Source organism: Nomascus leucogenys, chromosome 1a (assembly GCF_006542625.1).
Source record: "Nomascus leucogenys isolate Asia chromosome 1a, Asia_NLE_v1, whole genome shotgun sequence".
Classification (NCBI taxonomy): domain Eukaryota; kingdom Metazoa; phylum Chordata; class Mammalia; order Primates; family Hylobatidae; genus Nomascus; species Nomascus leucogenys.
The window spans coordinates 104,912,820-104,936,292 of record NC_044381.1 but is presented as its reverse complement, the minus strand read 5'-3'; the positions used below and the strand labels follow the sequence as shown (position 1 = coordinate 104,936,292).

General features: G+C 35.1%; 1 protein-coding gene across 3 annotated transcripts in view; it reads left to right on the top strand.

Moving 5' to 3' along the window:
- MDGA2 (MAM domain containing glycosylphosphatidylinositol anchor 2) overlaps positions 1–23,473 on the top strand; it is an 832,668-nt gene that overhangs the window by 729,772 nt on the left and 79,423 nt on the right. For all 3 annotated transcript variants that reach the window (XM_030813906.1, XM_003263751.4, XM_030813910.1), the window contains one exon: positions 21,593–21,741. In XM_030813906.1, coding sequence (XP_030669766.1) covers positions 21,593–21,741 — 149 coding nt within the window. The remainder of the gene's footprint in view (positions 1–21,592; positions 21,742–23,473) is intronic.

The following is a 23,473-nucleotide window of genomic DNA, read 5'->3' as shown; positions in this document are numbered from 1 at the left end:
TCTCAGTAGAAATTGAATGGTAATAAAAGCAATCTGTGAAGGAATCACAGAACTTTTTAGTTCACTGGAATCAAAGCCATCTCTCAAACCTCCCGGTGTCTGTTTAAGCACCGGGCCTCTGTCCTTCACCCTGAAGGAGTGATTAATGGATGAGAACAGTGCAGAGTGTGTTGCAAGGGCATGCCTGAAACCAGACTTAAAGTGGTCAGGAGAGAGATTCCACAGATGATAGCCCACGGCCTGATCTGGCATCTTTTCTCAAGAGAGATTTTGTGACAGGGCTCTAAGTTGAGAAAGTCAATAGAGGTTTTCTTGTTACAAATTCTGTCAAGGATTCAGACCACAGGTTATAACCAAAGTATTATAATTTCACATTACTTAAGTGAGTATTACTTAAGAAATCTCCTTCTCTTATCATTCTAATGACTGTGTCTATTTTAAAAGAATGTATGACAAAGACCGTTACTAGGAGCCTCGGGATCCAACTGCAGAGGCGGATAGATACCTGCTTTGCAGTCAGATCCAGTCCAGTGATTCCTTGCAAGGTGATAAGAGCAGTTATTTGTGCTCTATTCTTTTTCTTGTTCTAGGATTCAAATTCAAGACTTTTAGTTATTCCTGGAGAGTCACAGTGATGCAGGTTCAATAACCAGTTTCCTTTATTCACATCTAAATCTACTTTATTAACTCAAGTTATATGTTTTGCAGAAAATAAATGTTCCTAGAAGATAAACAGCATACCTTCTGGGCTTCTCTCCAACTCACTTGAACACCTCTTGCTCCCTGCCCAAATGATATTCAGCACATTCACATTCAGCGATGGACCACCCACAGGTGCAGCAGCAGCACTTGCCAAGAAGTTAATGTGGTCTATGAGTACACCATTGAACGTTCAGTTCTTTCAGCCTGAGAGTCGCTGGATCGTTTCATCCATCTGTTCCCCTCCACACACACACTCAACCAATGGTCCTTTAAATGAATACAAGGCTTTTAGATATTTTCGAACTATTAGTTTAACTTTTTTTTTTTTTTTTTTTTTTTTTGAGACTGAGTATCGCTCTGTCATCCAGGCTGGAGTGCAATGGCATGATCTTAGCTCACTGCAACCTCCACCCCCCAGGGTTTGAGCGATTCTTCTGCTTCAGCCTCCTGAGTAGCTGGGATTACAGGCGCCCACCATCATGCCTGGCCAGTTTTTGTGTTTTTGTAGAGACCAGGTTTCACCATGTTGGCCAGGCTGGTCTTGAATTCCTGACCTCAGATGATCCACCCTCCTCAGCCTCCCAATGTGCTGGGATTACAGGCATGAGCCACCGCGCCCGGCCAGAACTATTAAGTTTTAAGGAAATACATAGCTTTAGTCAAGACTAAATACATTTATTTGCAGCTTATGGTATATTTATTATTCCTGAGCTAAATATTTAACAAAGTACTTGTAGTTCTTATTCTAGAGATTTAGTCAATCCTTATCTTTGTAAATTCCTGAGTCGACAATACTTCAAATAATGATATAACATAGCAAATACGGTTGAGTCCTAGGGATAAACTTGTAGTTTAGGTTTCCGTACTCACAGAGGCAAAGTGGAGACCCTTTTGCAATAAGTCCTCCACCCTATCAGAGAGTCCACTAGCCTACACAATAACTGTAAATTAGGAGGAGAGAAAAGCTCCTTTCCTGAAGTAGATGTAGTTCCTATGCCAGGGCAAGCGTGGTAGCAAGAGTAATACAGCCTGGATTTCAGCCTCAGTCGTGCCTTCAGCCAGGCATGCACTTGGCTGTGAGCAACCATACCCAACGGTATTGGAAATTAGTGTCAAATGGACTTTGGACAGCCTGAGTTCAAAATGTAGCTTCGTGACTTGATGGTTGCTTACTACAGCACAAGTGGCTTACGATCTCTAATCTTCACTTTAGTCTTGTGACAAGACAAAATGATAAGGATATTGCCATCTTGCATGAGACTGTGAATATTAAAAAACGTGTGTCTGCAAGTTGGTTAGCATGGTGCCTGACAAATACAGCAACTAACAACAAAAGTGCCTTAAAACATCTTGTTCTGTCTGGGAGAGATTAAACACCAATTCTTCCTTAGGCCTGGAAATAACTGTTTTATCCAATATTAAGCTCCCAAGTCCCTTGAACCTGGGAGGCGGAGGTTGCAATGAGCCGAGATCACGCCACTGCACTCCAGCCTGGGTGACAGAGCGAGACTCTGTCTTTAAAAAAAAAAAAAAAAAACTTTATTGCGCTGGATGCGGTGGCTCACGCCTGTAAATAATGCTTTAGAAACTGCTATTTTTAGTATTTTCTATGAACAGTGTTCTGTGGTAGAACACTGGAAGCAGGTTTACAAGGTCATGAATAGAAAGATCTCAGTGGAAAGCATTTCATGAGAACCTTGTTGAAAACTTTTTCAGTGGCATATAATAATTTTACATATTTATGGGGTCCAAAGCAATGTTTCGATACATACAATATGTAGTGATCAAATCATAGTAATTAGCATATCTACTATCTCAAACATTTATTATTTCATTGTGTTGGAAACATTCAATATCCCATCTACTAGCTATTAGAAAACATATAATATATTGTAAACTATAGTCATCCTACGGTGCTATAGAACACTACAATTTATCCCTCCTATCTGTAATTTTGTATTCTCTCAAAAATGTCGCCCTATTCTGTCCTGCTCAACTACCCCTCCCGGGCTCTAGTAACCTCTGTTCTACCCTTTACATTTATGAGATCAACCTTTTTAGCTTCCATAAGTGCATGAGATCATGAAATGTTCAACTTCCTGCTCCTTGTTTATTTCGTTTAACATAATGCCCTCCAGGCTCATCCGTGTTGTTGCAAATGACAGAATTTCATACTTTTTTATGGCCAAATAGTATTCCATTGTGTATATATACTACATTTTATCTTCCAGTTCATCCCTTAATGGATACTAAGGTTGATTTCATATTCTGACTATTGTGAATAGTACTACAATAAATATGCGAGTGTAAATATCTCTGTACTGTACTGATTTCCTTCCCTTTGGATAAATATCAGTAGAGGGATTGTTGAATCATATGGTACTTTCATTTGTAGTTTTTTGAGGAACCTCCCTACTGTTCTCTGTAGTGGCTGTACTAATTTACATTCCCGCCAACAATGTTTGAGTTCCCCTTTCTTGCCATCTTCACCAGCATTTGTCATATTTTGGCTTTTTCATAATAGCTGTTCTAATTGGGGTTGGATGATGTCGCTTTTTTTTGTTGTTTTTTTTTTTTTTTTTTTTTTTTTGAGATGGAATTTGGCTCTTGTTGCCCAAGCTGGAGTACAATGGCGTGATTTTGGCTCAGTGCAACCTCCACCTCTAGGGTTTAGGCGATTCTTCTGCCTCAGTCCCCCCGAGTAGCTGGGATTACAGGCTCCCGCCACCACACCCAGCTAATTTTTGTTTTTTTAGTAGAGAAGGGGTTTCACCATATTGTTCAGGCTGGTCTCCAACTCCTGACCTCAGGTGATCCACCCGTCTCGGCCTCCCAAAGTGCTGGGATTACAGGCGTGAGCCACCATGCCCAGCCAGATGATATCTTACTGTGGTTCTGATTTGCGTTTCCCTGATGACTAGTGATGTCGAGCATTTTTTCAAATATTTTTTGGCCATTTATAGGTCTTCTTTTGATAAATGTCTATTCAGATCATTAGCCCATTTAAAAAATTAGATTGTTTATTTTTGTGCTAGAGATGTCTGAGGTCATTGTATTTTCTGGATAGTAATTCCCTGTAATATGAATGGTTTGCAAGTATTTTCTGCCATTCTGCATTGTCTTTTCAGTCTCTTGATTGCTTCTTTTGATGTTCACAAGCTTTTTGGTTTAATGTAATCCCATTTGTTTATTATTGCTTTTGTTGCCTGTGTTTTTGAAGTCTTATTCATAAAATCTTTTCTCAGCCCAGTGTTCTGAAGCATTTCCCCTGTGTTTTCTTCCAGTAGTTTTATAACTCCAGATCTTACATTTAAGTCTTTAATCTGTTTGGAATTAATTTTTATATAGAGTAAGAGATAGATGTCTAGTTTCATTCTTCTGCATGTGGATATCTAGTTTTCCTAGCATCATTATTGAACAGACTATCCTTTCCCAAAGGAATGTTCTTGGCACCTTTGTCAAAAATCAGTTGGCTGTAGAAATGTCAATTAATTTCAGGGTTCTGTATTCTATTCCATTCGTCTATGTGCCAGCACCATACTGTTTTGGTTATTATAGCTTTCTAGTATATTTTGAAATTGGTAGTATAACGTCTTCAACTTTGTTTCTTTTGCTCAAGATCGTTTTGACTATTTAGAATCTTCTGTGGTTCCATGCAAATTTTAGGATTTTTTTTCTATTTCTGTGAAGAATGTCATTGGTACTTTGATTAGTAATTGACAGCAATTGCATTGAATCTATATATTGCTTTTTTGTGTGGTCATTGTAACAGTATTCTTCCAGACCATTAACATGGGATGTCTTTCCACTTTTTGGTGTCTTCCTCAATTTTTTTTAACCAGTATTTTATAGTTTTCCTTATAAAGATCTTTTACTTCCTTTGTTAAATTTGTTTCAGGTATTTGTGTGTGTGGGGTGGGGGCGGGGGGAGCGGTGTGCCTGTTGTAAATGGCATTGTTTGCTTTATTTCTTTTTCAGACTGTTCACTCCAGGCGTATGTAAATGCTACTGATTTGTGTATGCTGATATTGTGTCCTGCAACTTTATTAAATTTATTTATCAGTTCTAAGAGTTTTTTTGGTAGAGTCTTTAGGTTCTTCTGCATATAAAAGTATGCCATCAGCAAACAGGGACAATTTGACCTCTTTTCCAATTTTGATGCCTTTTATTTTTTTCTCTTGCCTAATTGCTCTGGCTAGGACATCTAGTACTGCATTGAATAAGAGTGGTAAGAGTGGGCATCCTTGTCTCAGTTCTTTGAAAAAAACATGTTTAGCTTTTCTTCATTCAGTATGATGTTAGCTGTGGGTTTGTCCTATAGAGACATTATTGTGTTGAGGTTCCTTGTGCTGTGGGCCTTCTATACCTAATTTATTGAGAGCTTTTGTTTTTTTACATGAAGGAATGTTCAATTTTATCAAATGCTTCTTCTGTGTCTATTGAGATGATCATACGGTTTTTGTCCTTTATCCTGTTGATGTGATATATGAGAAGCTATCCATACCACAGTATATGAAAGGAAGAGAAAATTCCTTCAATATCTGATATTACAGAGATGAAGAAAAATAAATTAAATTTCTAATATAAGTGAGATTTTTCCCTTGTTTGGATATATACTCTATTTCAAATTTTGTATGTGGGTATTTTTTCACATATTATTTTACTTACACAATTCAAATTCATATAACATCTCCCTACATGTACCAATATACATGGACCTCCATTCCCATAAATAAAGATATTTTATTTAATTATGGGAGGTGAAAAATAGCAGTTCCTCATGGGAGAAGAGAAGGCCCAGCAGAAGAGCAAAGATGATGTAAGGGAAAGGTGTATATCTGTTCTCTGATTGTCCCTTTGCTTCTGGTTTGCCCCTATCTTATGGGCTGGTGTCAGAAGTTGACAGAACTTTTCAAGAACGAAATTGGAGGCATGAACAGGAGCTCAAGTGATTGACTGGCAGGGACAAGTTATGACTTTTGACCATAGGCACCTTTGTCTTTGTGGACCGCTTCATTAAAAAATTAAGTAATACATTAAAATTTAAAATTATATATTTATGACTGCATTTATATAAATAGGATCTATAATCCCAATTATTATTGTTATTGTTTATTTAGTATTATTATGTTCATTTTTCTTCCAATTTTAAAATGAATTAAATTTAAAACATTTCCTTGGACCTCTGAATTATCATAGGTCCTAGGTGCTGTGACTCCTGTGCCTAATGAATAAATCAGTTCTGTCAAGTAAAATGGAAGTGTCGCAACTTCTCCCAACTCTCCATGTCAACCCAAACACTTTCTGCCAAGCCGATCCCCGCATTCCACTGTCAAGGAAGTGTTGGAAGCCTCTGGAGATAGAATACCTGGTAGTGGTGGTGATGGTGAAGGTGAAGGCAGTGGTTAGCTTTGTCTAGCTAGCCTTGTGGGCATTTACTGTGGACTGGTGGAAGATGGAGCAAGAAAGGAAGGGCAGGAAAACCTGATGTTAAGTGGCGTTGTGATTACATGTGAGAAATCTCTTGGGGGTTCCCAGAAAGAGCCAGGAAAAGGTTTTGAAGATTGTAAGAATGTGGGTTCTACTAAATAATCAGAGTTTTGGGTTATTTTACATATTGGCTTATAAATGCTTTTGTATATCTTGTGTATTTAAGAGGAGTACAGATAACATTTATGTTTCTTTTATGGCTCACATGCAAATAAGCAGTTGAGTTTCTATGTGGTTGACTAGATGCTTTAGGGATTGAGTCTTCAGCAGAGAATCAAGTAGTATTTCTTAGGTGCGGGGTATGTAGGGTGAGCTGGATTGGTAAGAGAACTAAAGTGTGCTCACGGTGCCTATGACGTGGGAGATTTGTAACAAAGGTGCACTCACTACAAAATGGGCAATTTGTGCTGATCTCAGGAATTGGGCATAATGTACATTAATCATTTTCTGCTTCCGTCTCATTAAATAACATCCGTGGAATTTCTTCTGCACTCCTGATAATATCTGTGCTCTCTATGCCACCAATTCACTTACTCTACAGTTGGTTCAGTAAAGCATATGGTTGTGAAATGTGAAATAAGTGGCATAACTCTTTTTTTAATAAAATTCTGACACTATCCACCTGGAGATCAAGTGGCATAACTCTTGAAGCAGTAGTTTGCAGAGCATTATGTACAAGCAAAAGAGAATCACAAAATTGACCCAGAGCCATAACTGTGACAGAAGCCAAATGCAGCATGTCACAGCTATTTTGACCTTGTGCTTTCCTCACCCACTGACAAAAAAGTAGTAATGACAATTGACATACACCACGTATTAATTAAATGATTTTTTAAAATATAAAATTAAGCAAAAGTAGGTTTGTGTTCTTTCTGCGTTCTTACAGCATTTGCTGTAATATTTCCATAAGGAGGGATTTCTGATTGTGTCATTTTACCATAACATTCCTAATATAATATACCTTAAGGAAGGTGAACTCAGAACCTCTCAGTTTGAATGCCAGCTTTCTTTGTATGTTTAGGTGAATTATGCAACTTCTCTTCCTTCTGACAAAATATCCATTTGGGTCTTTTTGAGGTAAGATCTGCAGACCAGACAAGGACAGTAGTATGTTTCAGTTCAGTAATTATGACAGTCTTATTAAGTTTGAAGATTTGCAATTCAAGCCAAGAAATATGCCTCTGTGTATTTGACCTCTCTCAGCTCTGTGAAGACTGAACAAACTTAATATTTGTGAAAGTTCTTTGTGAGCTGTAAATTCCTATATAAAATTGAGATACCATTTTCATTTATCAAGGTTTTTCTTGCTCCGTAAGTCCATGTTTTTAGTTGTAAATTATAAAAGAATAATTTATAAACAGCAGTGCAGGACCATAATTCTGGTATGTGTCTTAAATGCTTGCTAGAGTAGTGGTGAATGAAGGCCCCTTGGAAATCTCTATAATAGACAAACAAGAGGATAGAGAATTTGAAGATTCCAAGTATAACATAAATGAAAATATAGTTTTTATTTCCCAATATTTTTTAAGTCCTAGGCAATTTCCTAATTTCCTACTTGCCTGCCAAGTGTAAACATTATCGTTTCGTCAAATTTAAATAATCTTTTTGAATTTTTGGACAAGATTCTTAACTAAACTTATTTTGAGAAAAAAATTGACATGTATTACTCATATTTTTCATCATTTTCTTGCAAAGTTTATGCAGGATTTCAGAGTCAAGGAGTTATTCATTTAAGTTGAAACAGTATTTATCTGTTAAATGCATGAATTTATTTTATATTGCCCAAGAAAAGTATATATATATATATGTATATTTGTTGCATAAACCAATAGAACTTTGTATAGTTCTGTAGGACAATGTCAAAAAGAAGTCATGGGTGACACAATTGTGTTGAAATAATGCCTCATTAAAGTTTCAAGAAAATAAATGCAAACTCATTTAAAATTGTCTAGTTAATTTTAAAATTCCCTCAAATTCCTGTATATGTTAACAATAATCAAATTAACTTATGGAAATCTTCCTGAAGAATGTTATTTGATTTGATTTTCTTTTGCTGTTGGGGTGGCAAGGGAAGTGTAGTGGGAGATTAACATTTATTAAATACTTATATTTTGCCCAGTGTTCTGATAGGTATTTTATATACACTAATCATATAATTTTAAAAATAATAATTTGTGTATTAAGATCCTTTTGGATCTTCAGATATGTCTTTTTATTCTAGCCCAATTCATAAAGTACTTGTCATTTTGAGAACCAAAAAAAAAATTTTTAAAGACTTCTTGCTAGTAATGAAATCAATCTATTGCTATTATTATTTTGCTGATTAACTATGTTTATTAATTAATTTGTGAGTAAAGTCTCTTGATTTTCTATGACAGAGCTCTACTCAAATGACATGAACTCTTCTGGAACATGTGTTAAACTGGGGGAGAAATTGTACAATGGGAAATATATCAGGTTAGCATTCAACTGACGTGTGGAGTATGTGTGGAGTGAACATTTGATGGTTTGGTAGAACAGACATGATTTTGTAAGGATGAAGCAATTACTAAACCATGTTATTTCTGAAAACCCAAGTAGGTTGCCTACCTATTTCAGTCTGAGTTACTTGTTTCCTAATAACCAATGGCAGGATTCTTGGTGAATTATACAGTCTTGGGATCTGATCATCATTTTTCTAGTTTCTAATTGTTAGCAGTAAGCCTGGAGGGCATCATCGTGGGCATTATTTTAATGATCTTTGCCTTTCTAGTGGTTATAAAGTATTAATACAGGAAGATGATTTTAGGAAAGGTTATACAACTAGATTTGTGTTCATCCTTTATTTAAAATATTGAAGAGAAATGATTTTTAAATTTAGATCATTTTAACTCATTATACTTAAATAACTTTTCAAGTATATATTTTTATAAACATACATTCTGTGAATATCTAAACATTTAAAAAGTATCTAAAGGAAATTAGATTAATGTAATATTATATTCATGTGAACTTAAATTATTGAAGCAAATTATAAAAAGACTAAGTTACAAGTTTTCATACAAGTCTAAAGATCTTCCTTTCCTTTTTTTTTTTTTTTTTTTTTTTTTTTTTTTTTTTGAGACGGAGTCTCGCTCTGTCGCCCAGGCTGGAGTGCAGTGGCGCAATCTCGGCTCACTGCAAGCTCCACCTCCCGGGTTCACGCCATTCTCCTGCCTCAGCCTCCTGAGTAGCTGGGACTATAGGCGCCCGCCACCACGCCCGGCTAATTTTTTGTATTTTTAGTGGAGACGAGGTTTCACCGTGTTAGCCAGGATGGTCTCGATCTCCTGACCTCGTGATCCACCCGCCTCGGCCTCCCAAAGTGCTGGGATTACAAGCGTGAGCCACCACGCCCGGCCTAATTTTTTTTATTAGGAAAAGAAAATTGAAGTTGCCATAATTTTAATTACTTCATAGCTATCGTTCTTTATGCTAATACATATTAATAAAGGAAATGAACTGTATATCATGGGAATCGTGCTGTATGTCATTTTCTTTAAATGCATCTCTGAAGATTGGAGTATTGTAATAAACATAAAGCTTAAATAATTGGAATTTGTCAAATTATGGGTTATGTACACACACACATTATTATTCCATTTTGCTCTATAGTACTTATTGTTATTCCATTGATATTTTTTGATATTCTATGCATTACTCCAGTCATTTTTATTTACTTAAATAAAAATTTAATGAAAAATTTAAAAATGTTTTTATTCATATGACTACAATTAAATTGATTACATTTCTCAATTATACTAACAAAAGTAGGCTGGGCACGGTGGCTCATGCCTGTAATCTCAACCCTTTGGGAGGCCGAGGCTGGTGGATCACCTGAGGTCAGGAGTTTGAGACCAACCTGGCCAACATGGCGAAACTCCGTCTCTACTAAAAATACAAAAATTAGCTGAGTGTGGTGGCTCATGCCTCTAGTCCCTGCTACTCAGGAGGCTGAGTCAGGAGAATCACTGAAACCCAGGAGGCAGAGGTTGCAGTGAGTTGAGATGGCACCACTTTACTCCAGCCTGGGTGACAGAGCTAGACTCCATCTCAAAAAAAAGAAGCAAAAATAAAGAAATTGGAATGAAACACATTTTTTTCTAAATTATAACTGAAAATTATAAAAGAAATTGACCTCCAAAGTTCTACTGAAAAACGTGGTACATATTTGAGTGCTTTATTCAGGGGAGATATTTTCCCGGATAATATTAACAAATTTAAAAATATTCTTTCAATTGACAAAATTTAAATTAACATATTTCGGATGACAGCTCTGTAAGAAGTACCTGAATTACTCCTTCTTTTCCTACCAGCTGCAAATGACTATCTCAATAAAAAGATTTTGATTTTTTTTCTTTTTTTTTGAGACATAGTCTCACTCTGTCACCCATGCGGGAGTATAGTGACGCAATCTCGGCTCACTGTAACCACCTCCTCCCTGGTTCAAGCGATTCTCCTGCCTCAGCCTGCTGAGTAGCTGGGATTACAGGCGCATGCCACCATGCCCTGCTAATTTTTGTATTTTTAGTAGAAACGATGTTTCATCATGTTAGTCAGGCTGGTCTTGAACTCTTGACCTCGTGATCCGGCCGCCTCGGCCTCCCAAAGCTTTGGGATTACAGGCATGAGCCACCGCACCTGGCCCAGATTTTGAGATTTTTAAAAAGAGTTTTATTTTAAGTACAATTGATTTCCTTTCAGATCCTCAACCGATGGGACAATATATGAAGAAGAGATATTTGCCATCTGGAGCTTATAATTTGTTTAAAAAACAGGAAGATAAATTAAGACAATTAACTGTTGAAAGGGTGATAAAATATAATGTGGTCATTTCATGGAGGTATTGTAGTTAGTAACAGCAGTCGCTTTATCAAAATGAAGGTAGTTATAAGGATAGGGATTTTATGAATAATCCTAAGGAAAGAAAAGATTTGCCAGAGTTATTAACTCTTTCTCATTTCAAATACATGCGATAAATAGAATCTTCTTAGTCATTATTTGTCATTAAGCAGGTCTTATATAAGATTATTTAAGCAAGGAAAATAAGCACTTATTTTAGCTGAAGTTTTCTTCTAAGAGTTTTTAAGTTTGTGATTTTTAAAAAGTCCATTAAATATTCTAAATATTATTGTTTTTATTTACCAAAGTTTGCTTTTTTACTGATGTTGGTATATGAGAGAATAATGCATAGAATACCAAAAAGGATATGAGAGTAATTTGACTTTAAAAAAAAATACGCTGATGACATCTTAAATCTCTTTTAATTTGTTCTAGAGAAATTTTTAAAAGTATTGCTTGTACTGCATCTACAAAGTGCAATTGGGAGTAAGTTTTAATTATCTCTCTGTGTGAGACAAATTCTGTTAAACTTTACTGAAGCCTTTTGCCAACATTTGGGTATTACATGTTAGAAATATTGAACTTCTCAATCTTTTCAGTTTTTTTTTTCTTCTTTGGGTGTTGCATACTCATGAAATAAATAGTTTTCAGTTGTAAATGAATACTTAGAATTGGAATGACATCAATTCTGAAAATAATAAAAATAGGAGCACAAATAACCTGTCAGCTGATTGCATGATTAGGTGAATTTTGCATTTGTCACCCTCTCAAATTATATAATCATGGGCCGGGCGTGGTGGTTCATGCTTGTAATCCCAATACTTTGGGAGGCTGAGGAAGGCGGATCACCTGAGGTCAGGAGTTCAAGACCAGCCTGGCCAACATGGCAAAATCCTGTCTCTATTAAAAATACAAAAATTAGATGGATGCGTCATCCCAGCTACTCGGGAGGCTGAAGTAGGAGAATCACTTGAATCCAGAAGGTGGATGTTGCAGTGAGCCAAGAGCACGCCATTTGCACTCTGGCCTGGGAGACAGAGTGAGAGTCCATCTCAAAAAAAAAAAAAAGAAAAAGTGTATATATATATATACACACACACATACATACACACACATACACACATATATGTATATATACTTCATATATATACATTTGCCCTACCAAATAAACTCTATTGTCAAAACTAGATCACATAAATCATAGGTCTTTCATAACCTTCACCTTGAGGAATAATTAGCAAAGTTTCCAAGCAAGTAATTCCATAGACCCAGTATTCATATTTAGGAGGTACCAAATCTATCAGATGTAACTTCCTAATATTCATTTTCCCTTTTTAGGGGTTTGATGTAACATAAATGTTAAATATACATCATTCAAATTAGCATAGGGAATCTACCAGGGAATCTAGGCTTGGAGTCTTTCAATTTTTATCCTTTGCTAGTTAGAGATTCTATGTGGCTAACTTTCACTCTTCACCAAAGCTATGGTTCATACCTACATAAATGGCATATTTGTTTGAAATAACAATTCGGCAGACAGGTCAAGCCTAAGAAAGACGCTTTTTAGATGTAAACTTAGCATATTCTGAACTCTCAGATAAGAAGCTAGTAACAATACATTGCAAACTGTAACATCCTGAAATAATTTAGAACAGAGTTTAGCAATCGTGGGTCATAGATGTGACCCCAGAGCCAAATTCAGCTGGCCAACTGTGTGTATATGGCCCATGAGCTAAGAATGATTTTTACATTTTAAAGGTGTGATTGCTTTGTATTGTTCAGTACCCTCTACTGGCCTCAACTATATTGTGTCTAAATCTGGGAAAGGGCCTCAACAAGAAATAAAAATGATTTTTTAGAAAACATTTTTGGGACTTTTTATGTATTGGGATAAAATTATGCTATGTTTTCATAATTAAATGCTAAGTACTATGATGTAAATAATTATCATAGAATAAAGAGTTATTAAAGGAAGGAAGGATAGTCGTGATTTTGGTATTAAAAGATAGATAACAACTGAAAAGCAGAGAGGAACTGCAGGAGGAAAGTAGTTTATGGGGTCAAGGTGTGTGAAGATGAAAGTGGGGCTTTAGAAACATTCAGTTATTGTCATGCTGAGTCACTAGAAAGTGAATAGGAGAAGTGAAGTCATGTGGAAAGTTCATTGATTGATTTATTCAATGAATACTGAGTTACAAAGCTTTTGTTGGTGTGGAGTGATAAGAGTGAGATTCAATGTTATTAGAATAAACTCTAATTGTTACAAAGAAGAGGCAATCTAAAAGATGAATCTCTAAATGCAAGAGAAGAATCAGAAAAAGATGAGTGGGCAAGACTTCCTTTTATAAGTGAATTTAGCCATAAATTCCATACAGCTTGTTCCCAGTTTCTCTGGTATATGTTCATCATAAAAGTGCTTTAGACATATTATTATGAATTTGTCAGTTCATAAATTCATATATTGGCTGAACGTATTGTTTTTGTGACTGAATTTTTTTTAAATAATGCTCAGATTGATATTCGTAAACAAGTTTTCCAGATTAATAATAGGAATACTAACTTGATACGGAATGTTTTAAATAAAATCATTTCTGGGAAATGAGACCTTTATTTTTTCAGCAGATTTATTTTGAAGAGGCATAACCTACAAGAGAAATCATAATATTGTAACCAAAGCAATTGTACCTTATGCCTGAGCAGATTGAAAGGCTTTCTATAAAGATCCCAGTGATTTGTAAAGACTGACAATGTAATCAATAGTTTTGTTATTTAACTAATCAGTAAACCTGCCTTCCAGGGCTATAAATTCGTAGGAAGCTCTTGAGTGCTGAAGTGTGGTCGCAGGGTAGTCTGCCTTAATGTGATGTGTACAGCTCTGCCTCCAGCAGAAGAAAATGAATTCAAGTAAGGGATGAATACACCAGCTATATTGCAATTTAAAAATAATGTCGTGGTAATGACTGGCCATTGAAAAATATATTCGCTGTTACTAAAATGGGAAGACACAGTTTTGATAAACACTTCTGTGTCTCAAGTACAAAGGCACTTGACCTAAATAATTTAGCTGGATTATAAATTGTTACACACATCTTGCATTCATTTTAAAAATGAAACTTTAACTGAGAGATGGTGTCATTGACTTCACAGTTGTATTAATTAGTTGTTATGTTTTTATTTCCTGCATACATAATGACAAGTTATCACTGTTGAACAAACTATTAATGACATTGAGTTTTATTGCTGCTATGACATTCATCTTAATTCCAAGATACTGTTTTAAAATCACATACAGTTGTTTATTTTGTTAAATACCGCTTGCATGTTTAACATTTTTAAATTCCCTCTTCATATTAATTTAGTATCTTTCAAGCCAATGAAATAGGTAGAACCCATCAGATTAGTAATAATTCCTGTATTACTTACTTTTAATATGATAAGAGCTAATATTAAATACCCTACAAATAAATGCCAAATATAGATAACAGCGATGAGTATATTTCTATTTTTTTAAATTTTCTTTTGACTCGACAGAATTAAATCTTATTTTCCTCAAAGTATTCTTTATGCTCCCAGTTTCATGACACGTACTTTTATATGGCTTTGGATCTAAAACAATAGGCCTTCAAAAGGACAGAATCTCAAGAGATAATGAAATTTTTCACTCCTTTTCCAGGATGAGATACTCACAGTCATTTTCCCTCCCAGTTAGAGATGCTAGTGACCATTCCGTCTCTCAAGACTGAAAACTTAGGAGTCTACGCCCAGGATCCAGTCAGAACACACATGTTGATCAGCAGTATGCGCAATCACTTTTGAATTCATCAGCTTTTCTTCTTTTCTCAAATCATGTATCTTTTTTTTTATATAGGCAGTATTTTTTTACTAGTTTCCTGCCTAAGGTTTCTCACTCATTCGATCCATTAGCTTCTTTCCCAGCAGTTATTGTTGTAAAACATAAAATAAATTTATATCATTTCCCTGATTAAACATTTAGAAAAATGCCTGTTTCTGTAGCAACATTTTTTGCTCTCTTCTTTTCTAATTAATATTACTCAAGATTCATTAATTTGAAGAGAATGTAATTTTGGTTCCAATAATTGCATGTTCTGTGTTTTGCCCTATGGAGGAATGACAGAGAGCTGCATATATTTTTATTGTATATTTTACCTAACATTTTAACACATAACCCACCGCCTTAGCCAGTCTATGTATGTAAACACAATATGACTTTGGTTCTCAAATCGTTTGGCTATATTGATTAGCTTCTAGAGCTGTGATTTCTGATTTTTAGAAGGCTTTTTTTCTTTCTTTTTTTTTTTCAAATCAGTGTATCACCGGTGTTTAAGTTCACCTTGGATTTCAGTATACATTTGAGAAGTTTTAAATTAGGTTTTATTATTTTTGGTACTTTGCAAGTGTGTTTTTTGTGAAATTCTTTCCTTACCAGCATTTAAATTATTTGGTTCCTATCCAATTATTTGCCATCACTCGGTTCTTTTCACACTAAGAAAATGAAAATCAGTGGATTCACTATACAATCTTTTCTCCCGTTTACATGAGGACTGGTTAAAATCATTTCAGAATCACTGGACTTTAGAGTAAATATTCAACATCTTATATCACTAAGATGCTTCACAAGTTAGCCCTGACATATTTTTCCTGTATTCTGCAAGCACATGGATTATGTCAGCCATTGTGGTGAAAGCTGATGATATCATCCCTGTTCTTGAGAAGTGCACAGTTTCGTAGGAAAGGTGGGCACTGAATATTATAACAGTACCATATCCTATAGTAGTTTCTAAAGTATCTACAACATACTCATTTTTCTCCACCTAAGGACGTACTTTATTTCTTCTCTTTTTTATCCCTTCACAAACCAACCTTTTCTGTCTGAGAGATTTGATTTTTTCTTCAAGATCAGTTAAAATGCCGGACGTTTCTCTTGTGAAGGCTTTCTTTGGTGCCACTAGACAGTGTCAGTTATTCTTTCGTAGAATGTTCCATGGTGTTCGTTTATATTTTTCTGTTGTATGACTTCAGTCTTATTAAGTATACTTATAAATTCTATTTTCTTTTCTTTTTCTTTCTTTCTTTTTTTTTTTTTTTTAAGGTAGAGCCTTGCTTTGTCTTCCAGGCTGGACTGTAGTTGGGCAATCTCGGCTCACTGCAACCTCCGCGTCCCGTATTCAAGCGATTCCCCTGCCTCAGCCTCCCAAGTAGCTGGGATAACGGGTGCCTGCCACCACTCCCAGTTGATTTTTGTATTTTTAGTAGAGATGGGGTTTCAACATTTTTGCCAGGCTGGTCTTGAACTCATGACCTCAAGTGATCCTCCCACCTTGACCTCCCAAAGTGCTGGGATTACAGGCATGAGCCACTGTGCCCAGCCTAAATTCTATTTTATTTTTCTATTATCTGAAGTCTAATCTTACTATTTATTTACCTTGTTAGTCTCTCACAGTGGAATGTTTTCTTGTGTTATTTGTGTATTCAAAATGTTTGTGAATTTATGATCATTGGGATTTAGAGGAATTCTCTGCACTTTAAGTTGACAGCTTGTCTTTCAAGATCAACTTGGCATTGGCTCTTTTCAAGCACTCCGGCAGTATCAAAAGTCAAAAACATTTTATGGTAACATAAATATGTTTGTCGTCTTCCTATACTGGTGAGAGTCAAATGTTTTCTAGTATATCCTATGTCTGAAACTATAACTTTTCTAGATTTTAGTCATAGGTGGTGGCCTCATTACCAACTTCTCTTCTTGCAGTAGTCTATTAACCTTATCTCCTGTGGGCCTGAAAATGCATCTCCCAATGGTAAAGAAGACCAACAGCACTCTATTTGTCTCCCCAAACTCTTATTAAATGTCTTGTTTTCAGCAGTGTTTTTTGATCCCTAGAGACTTCTTTTTCTTGCTTGCAAACATACATATAAAAAGAGGTTTGGCATAATTTCATCTAGCATTTCTGGATGGGAAATATAAATTTGTTCTTGTTTTGAGTCAATTACGCCACCAACTATATCAGAATTTGTTGTCTGTATAAGTTTTTTTTTCTGAGATTATGCAATCTGATAATAAAATGGGCTTATTTTATTTATCTAGATTTTCTCAGCACCTCGTAGGAAAGCAATATGTATTAGCTACGTATTGTCTCTTTTACAAAGTGAAAAATTAATAGATATCCCTAAATTTGCAAACATGTCCTATAAACCCGTGGTTCTTTTAAGTTTATATTCATACAGTCTGTTTTCCAAAATGTGAATTATTTTCAAAAGCAAGATATGTGTGGTCTTGATCACTATTATATACTTTCTTTTGTTTTTGTTTCAAAACCTGTATTGACTTTACTGAAATCAGTTCCTTTATCCAAGCATATTTTAAGTGTTCACAGTGGGAATAATAATTGTTTTTAATTTATGTTTGAAATTTATGCATAAAATTATATTTTGCAATCTCAATGTAATCATTTTTCTAAACCATTTTGCAAAATAAAATGCCAGTATTTCTATATAAATCTATAAAATATTTTCAAAAACAATTATTTTCTATATAGATATTTTAGGGATATTTTTTAAATCCAAGATTTATATATAATCATACATGATGATTCCAAAAATTAGCTCCCAGTTCAGTTAATGAATATAGTTCTAGGTCAGTTAATCTGAAAATATTTAGATTGGAACAACATTGTGTAAGAATAAAACTAGAATGTGACAGAGTAAGAAAATTTTCTTGGTGTGCTTATTGGAAGAATTAAAATGCCTGAGGTATAAAAAATATACGTATTTCTGAATTCTTTCCCTGTTCAACCAGTAGATGTCATGTTTGGATGTCAAAGCCCAAGATTATTATAAGGATATTTCCTTGGTTTTACTGTGTCTTTCTTACAAATGAATGAATAAGCATAAAGTATAATTGGCTCTGAAATTAGAGGAGAAAATTAACTATGTCCCGTTTAAGAAAATTTAAGATGCCCTTTTCCAATAAAATCAGGAAGCATTTTTTCTTTTTAAAGCTTTTCCACAGTAGCTTCAGTAGAAAGTATGCTGTGAGGTGTAAGTAAGCATGTCTATATTTAATCATAACAACTGAAAATTATTTCTGATTAGCAATTACTTATTACTAATCATTACTATTTATGCACCATCTAAAAACATTTTTTACCTTTAATTCCAAGTAATATGATTATTCAACTAAAAAAAACTTTATTTTTTAATCTCTTGATTCTAAGTAAAAAAATGTAATGGATCTTATTGTATTTGATTATTTATTTGTATAACCTTTCATATCCCCATCTCCATTCTGCACCTTAATTTATTTATCTATAATATGAGATATTGAAATAATCTCTAAAGTATTTTCTAATCTAATGCTCCATGAAAAAATATTACGTGTGATTTACTCAATGCGGATAAAGCATTTAAAAAATACATTGGAAAGTCTTTGTAATAGCCTGCAATTAAATATAAAGATGATAACATTTTACAGTGAAATTTGATTTGTAATATTTTAGTGGGTTAGATTGGAGCTTAATTTTTTTACTACCTTGAAAATGGATCTTGGTGAACAAATTCCTATTACAAGATCATGAGGATCTGTTTTTTAACTTCAGGGTAAAAATATTTCAGTAACTTCAAAAGTGTTCATTTAGATAAATAATGTTCCTAGAATAATGGCAATTTGTATTCATGGTATGCAGCCAGTTATCCTTGTGGTAGTCAACGAAAGTCAACTATACTAGGATAGCTACTTCCTGAAATGCTTCAAATATTTCCTGTTATTATTCTATCCTACTTCGCTCCATCCCCGTTATCTGATGTCTCTCAGTCTTGCCCCGGAGAGATCCTGGCTGTTGGACCAGGCATGCTGCTGCTGGTCTCAGAGGAGGAAGAAGACGGGAGAGATGTTTCTGATGACTTTAGGATAAGTTTTTACATCTTTTGTTATATAGACTTGGAGGTAATTTCAGAGAGAAATTTCAGCCTGTTTAAAGCATTCCAAATTGTAAGGTCTGTATTTCCTTGCATCAGAATAACCTAGGGTATTTGCGAATGTCTGGATTCCTGGTCACCACCTTAGAGATGAATTCATCCTTATGAATACTATATTTGGAAAGACATCATTCTTTTCAATAAATATATGGCCTTTCAAGAGGAATTTTTTTTAATGTTATGAGATAATTTTAAAGTGCCAGTTCCTCCGTATTTAAATCATATTTAATCTAAAGTCAGTTAACATATCAAATCCAGTTTGACAGGCAGATGTTTTATAGCAGCCTACACAGTTCAGTTTCAGGACTGAAAGTTATTTTAAATGACCATCTTATGGGCAGCTACCCATCTCAGCCCTGCTAAATGGCTGTTTAAGTGTTGACTGAATACCTCGAGTAAAGGGAAATTTATAGTCTACTGAAGTAGGCCATTTCATATTCAAAGGTCATTGGTAGAACATTTCTAAGTCAAAATATGTACCATTTTAATAGGAAATCACTGGTATTCATCTTATTTCGTATATCTGTTAACATTTATTCTGATTTCTTCTGTGATCTGTTTCAACTCGAAATAGAGAAAACTGTATTTGCCCCCCCTTTTTTTTCCATGCTAAATAACCCCTAGTTGTGCCTGTATTCTCTTCTGGATTCTCTTTGAATGAGTTGTTTATTTTATTAAGAATGGGCTACTTAGAACTGAATCAATCACCCTTAGGTTTCTTCCTTGATTAAATAACAGAAGCAACTCCTCAATCCTCATAGAAAAGAAACACTAGACTTTTACCTCCCCTATTCAATCTTGACACTACTCTGTAATGAAAACACTCTAGGTTTATGTTACTCATCTAAGCAGCTCATTACTTCTTTAGTAAATTTGTAGGTATTAGATGTGTATTTTTAATTAAAACCTCTAGCTGTCCAACTCAGCTACTACTGAATTCACCTCCTTTATTTCATTTTGAAAAATTTTGTTTCAAATGCAAATTATCAAGAATGTTTTGCTTGTTGACTCCTTCACTCAGTATCTTGTTTTCCTCTCATTTGAGATTTGAGACTTTGCTTTTTTTTTTTTTTTTTTTTTTTTTGAGAGGGCCTGGCTCTGTCCCCCAGGCCGGAGTGCAGTGGCACAATCTTGGCTCACTGCAACCTCTGCCTCCCTAGGCTCAGGTGATCCTCCCAGCACAGCAAGTAGGTCTTCCTGAGTAGCTGAGACCATAGGTGCACTCCACCAGACCCGGCTCTTTTTTTTTTTTTTTTTTTCTGGTAGAGACATTATTTTGCAACGTGCTCAGGTTGGTGGGTCTTTAACAACTGGGCTCAAGAGATCCGAGCACCTCTGCTGCCCAAAGTGTTGGGATTACAGGCATGAGCCCTACAGCTGGCCTAATCTAATTAAAAGAAAGAAAAAAAGAAAAGGTGTTAAATGAGTGATGATAAAAATACAGCTTTTCAACTTACTAAGAATTGCGAAGCTATATGAAAAGTCTGGAAAAAAAATGTAATTAATTCCATCAATGAGGAGGCCATACCTCCTCATTCATTGTGTTCTTAATAACTAGGACAATATTTTGCATTGAATAGGATCCCATTAAATATTGTTGTATTATTAAATAAATATGTTATTTGTAATAGAAAAAATTATACTTCAGAATATTGGGAAGTTGGATCTATAATTCCAAATGGTATGTAAACTTTTCATCTTGGGAATTAAGAAAAACTGAGATGGTTTGTATGTGCTATATACACTATAATATGTAATTCACATTTCTGTAAAAATCTAAATATAAGCTAAATATTGACCAGATCTTTTACTAATTGCTTTAAGTTTTATTAAGTTCACTTTACTGATGAAAGCTGCAGGTAATACAAACACAAATTTTCATTTCCACTAATTGTTTTCTACACAGTGGATCACTCACTTCCTGAAATACCTCTTTTGACCTCTAGGATACCACATTTTTAGTTTTCCTCAAATTTATGGTTGTTCCCTCTCAGGCTTCTGTGTGATTTTTATCTCCTCCCATAACTGTTAACCGTGGATTGCCCCAGCGTCAAACTTTCACGTTCTCTATCTACTCACGCTCCCTTGGTGATATCATCCATCTCATGGCTTTAAATTTAAATTCTATCTGCATGCCTATGGTTAGCAAGATTATATCTCCAGTCCTGATCTCTCTTGTATTCCAGACTAGTTATATCCTACTGCATACTTGGTGTATCCATTTAGATGACTCAAATTATTTAAAAATGACTTTGATCTTCTTTCTCCAGATTTCATCCTCCCATGGATTTCCATTTTGGTTGATGAAAATCCCATTCCTCTAATCACTTAGGCCAAATGCTTTGTGTTCTTCCTTCTTTTCTCACACTGCTCATCCAATCAACCAGGAAATCTCACATCTGTTCTCAAAACATATCCAGAGAATTGATTGGATTTTACAATTACTAATGAAAGATATAGTAGAAATGGTAAAAGGGCCAAAGGGAATAAGTATGCTGAACACTACAGTATGTTTTCATTCAAATTTAAGCACACTTTCTGTTTTCAGGAAAGGCCTATGCTCCAGAATTCTATTATGATACCTACAATCCAGTATGGCAGAACAGACACCGTGTTTATTCTTACAGTCTACAGTGGACACAGATGAATCCTGATGCAGTGGATCGGATTGTGGCATACCGGTTGGGTATCAGGCAGGTGAGGAATCTAATCGATGTCCTTTTTTCTTTGTGGTCCTCTGTGAAGACCTTGTTGTTATCATTTTTCTAATAGTTTTGCATGAATTCCAAAACATATTTTATGTATATGTGTTTCTTTATAGATAGATATGTTTTCACCATATGTATATTACTCCACACAAACTGTTCTGAGTTACTTAAAAATCTTTGAAATTACACATTTTTCACTATGACAGCAGACATACTAAAGTGACAGCCTTTGAGCCTTCTAAAATCCTTCATCACTAGATATACGAGATAAATTACATGGTATAACTTCATAAAAGGAACTTATTTCAGATGTGCTCACGCTCACCTATACTGTGTAACCATTTGTCTTATTTCCTAAGAAGCCAGAAGTTGTACATATTTTTGCTTTAGGAGTTCAACACTTACACAGAATGTTGCATAAGCTAATTTAATATGTCTGAGAAATAGAAATACTTTTGTAAAATGAAAAGAAATTGAAGTATGATAGTTTCTTAAGGGAGCTGAAGCAGAAGGGTTATGTGGAAAAAACTGTATCTTTTTCAAAGGGTTAAAATGTTAAATTCACGTATCCTTTGTATAAATGATATTTTTGAAATTTAAGTGTGGGTCTTTACATTGTTTCTTGTTAGCATATTATCTGGATGAATTTCAGCATAACAAAACATTTTTGAAGATTTATTTGATTACCACATAATCTATTAGCTCTCTCCCAAAACCTTGTATTATCCCTAGATTGGCAAAGTGTATGTTCCACTTCCTTAAATAAATCACAGAAAAATCTTTTGAATTGGGATGGTAGAAAGGATAAAATTTTCATTGAGTAAGATTGATCAACCTCCAGGGATTCATTCAGCTATTCTATCATAAAACCATTGTTTTTTATCTTGCTCACAAGGTTACAATAAAATACTTGTATGACGCATTACTCACATTAAGATACACTGTGGCCGGGCGCAGGGGCTCAAGCCTGTAATCCCAGCGCTTTGGGAGGCCGAGGTGGGCGAATCACGAGGTCAGGAGATCGAGACCATCCTGGCTAACACGGTGAAACCCCGATTCTACTAAAAATACAAAAAAATTAGCCGGGCGTGGTGGCGGGCGCCTGTAGTCCCAGCTACTCTGGAGGCTGAGGCAGGAGAATGGCGTGAACCTGGGAGGCGGAGCTTGCAGTGAGCCGAGATTGCGCTACTGCACTCCAGCTCTGGGCAATACAGCAAGACTCCGACTCCAAAAAAAAAAAAAAAAAAAAAAAAAAGGTACACTGTAAGTAGCATATTCTTATTCAGCCTGTTTAAGGTTCTCAAAAAAGTGAAAGAGCTTTTCCTAGTGAAAACATCCTGGCCTTTGATAATTACTGGATTCTTCTCTAAGTGCTCACAGGCTACCGATACAGCAGACCATAGTGGATCATTCACAATGTTTCTCTGGTTATCCTTCATTGAAAAAGGTCTGTAGATAAATCTGAACAAAACTGAAATCTATATTAACATCGTTCTACTCATTCTAATTTGCTAATTTTCTTAAACAGAGAAGATAAAAACAATATCAGCAACAAAACAAATCAGCAGTTCTTTCTCCCTCAGTTTGTGGGCTTATTTCTTTTTTTCTTAACACAGCTAATATTTTATAACCTTTCATATTTGGAGTATCTATAAGGATTCTTGAGTTTACACACCTCATACTCTTTTTAAAAGTCCTTACTACAATGTTTAATCATTCAC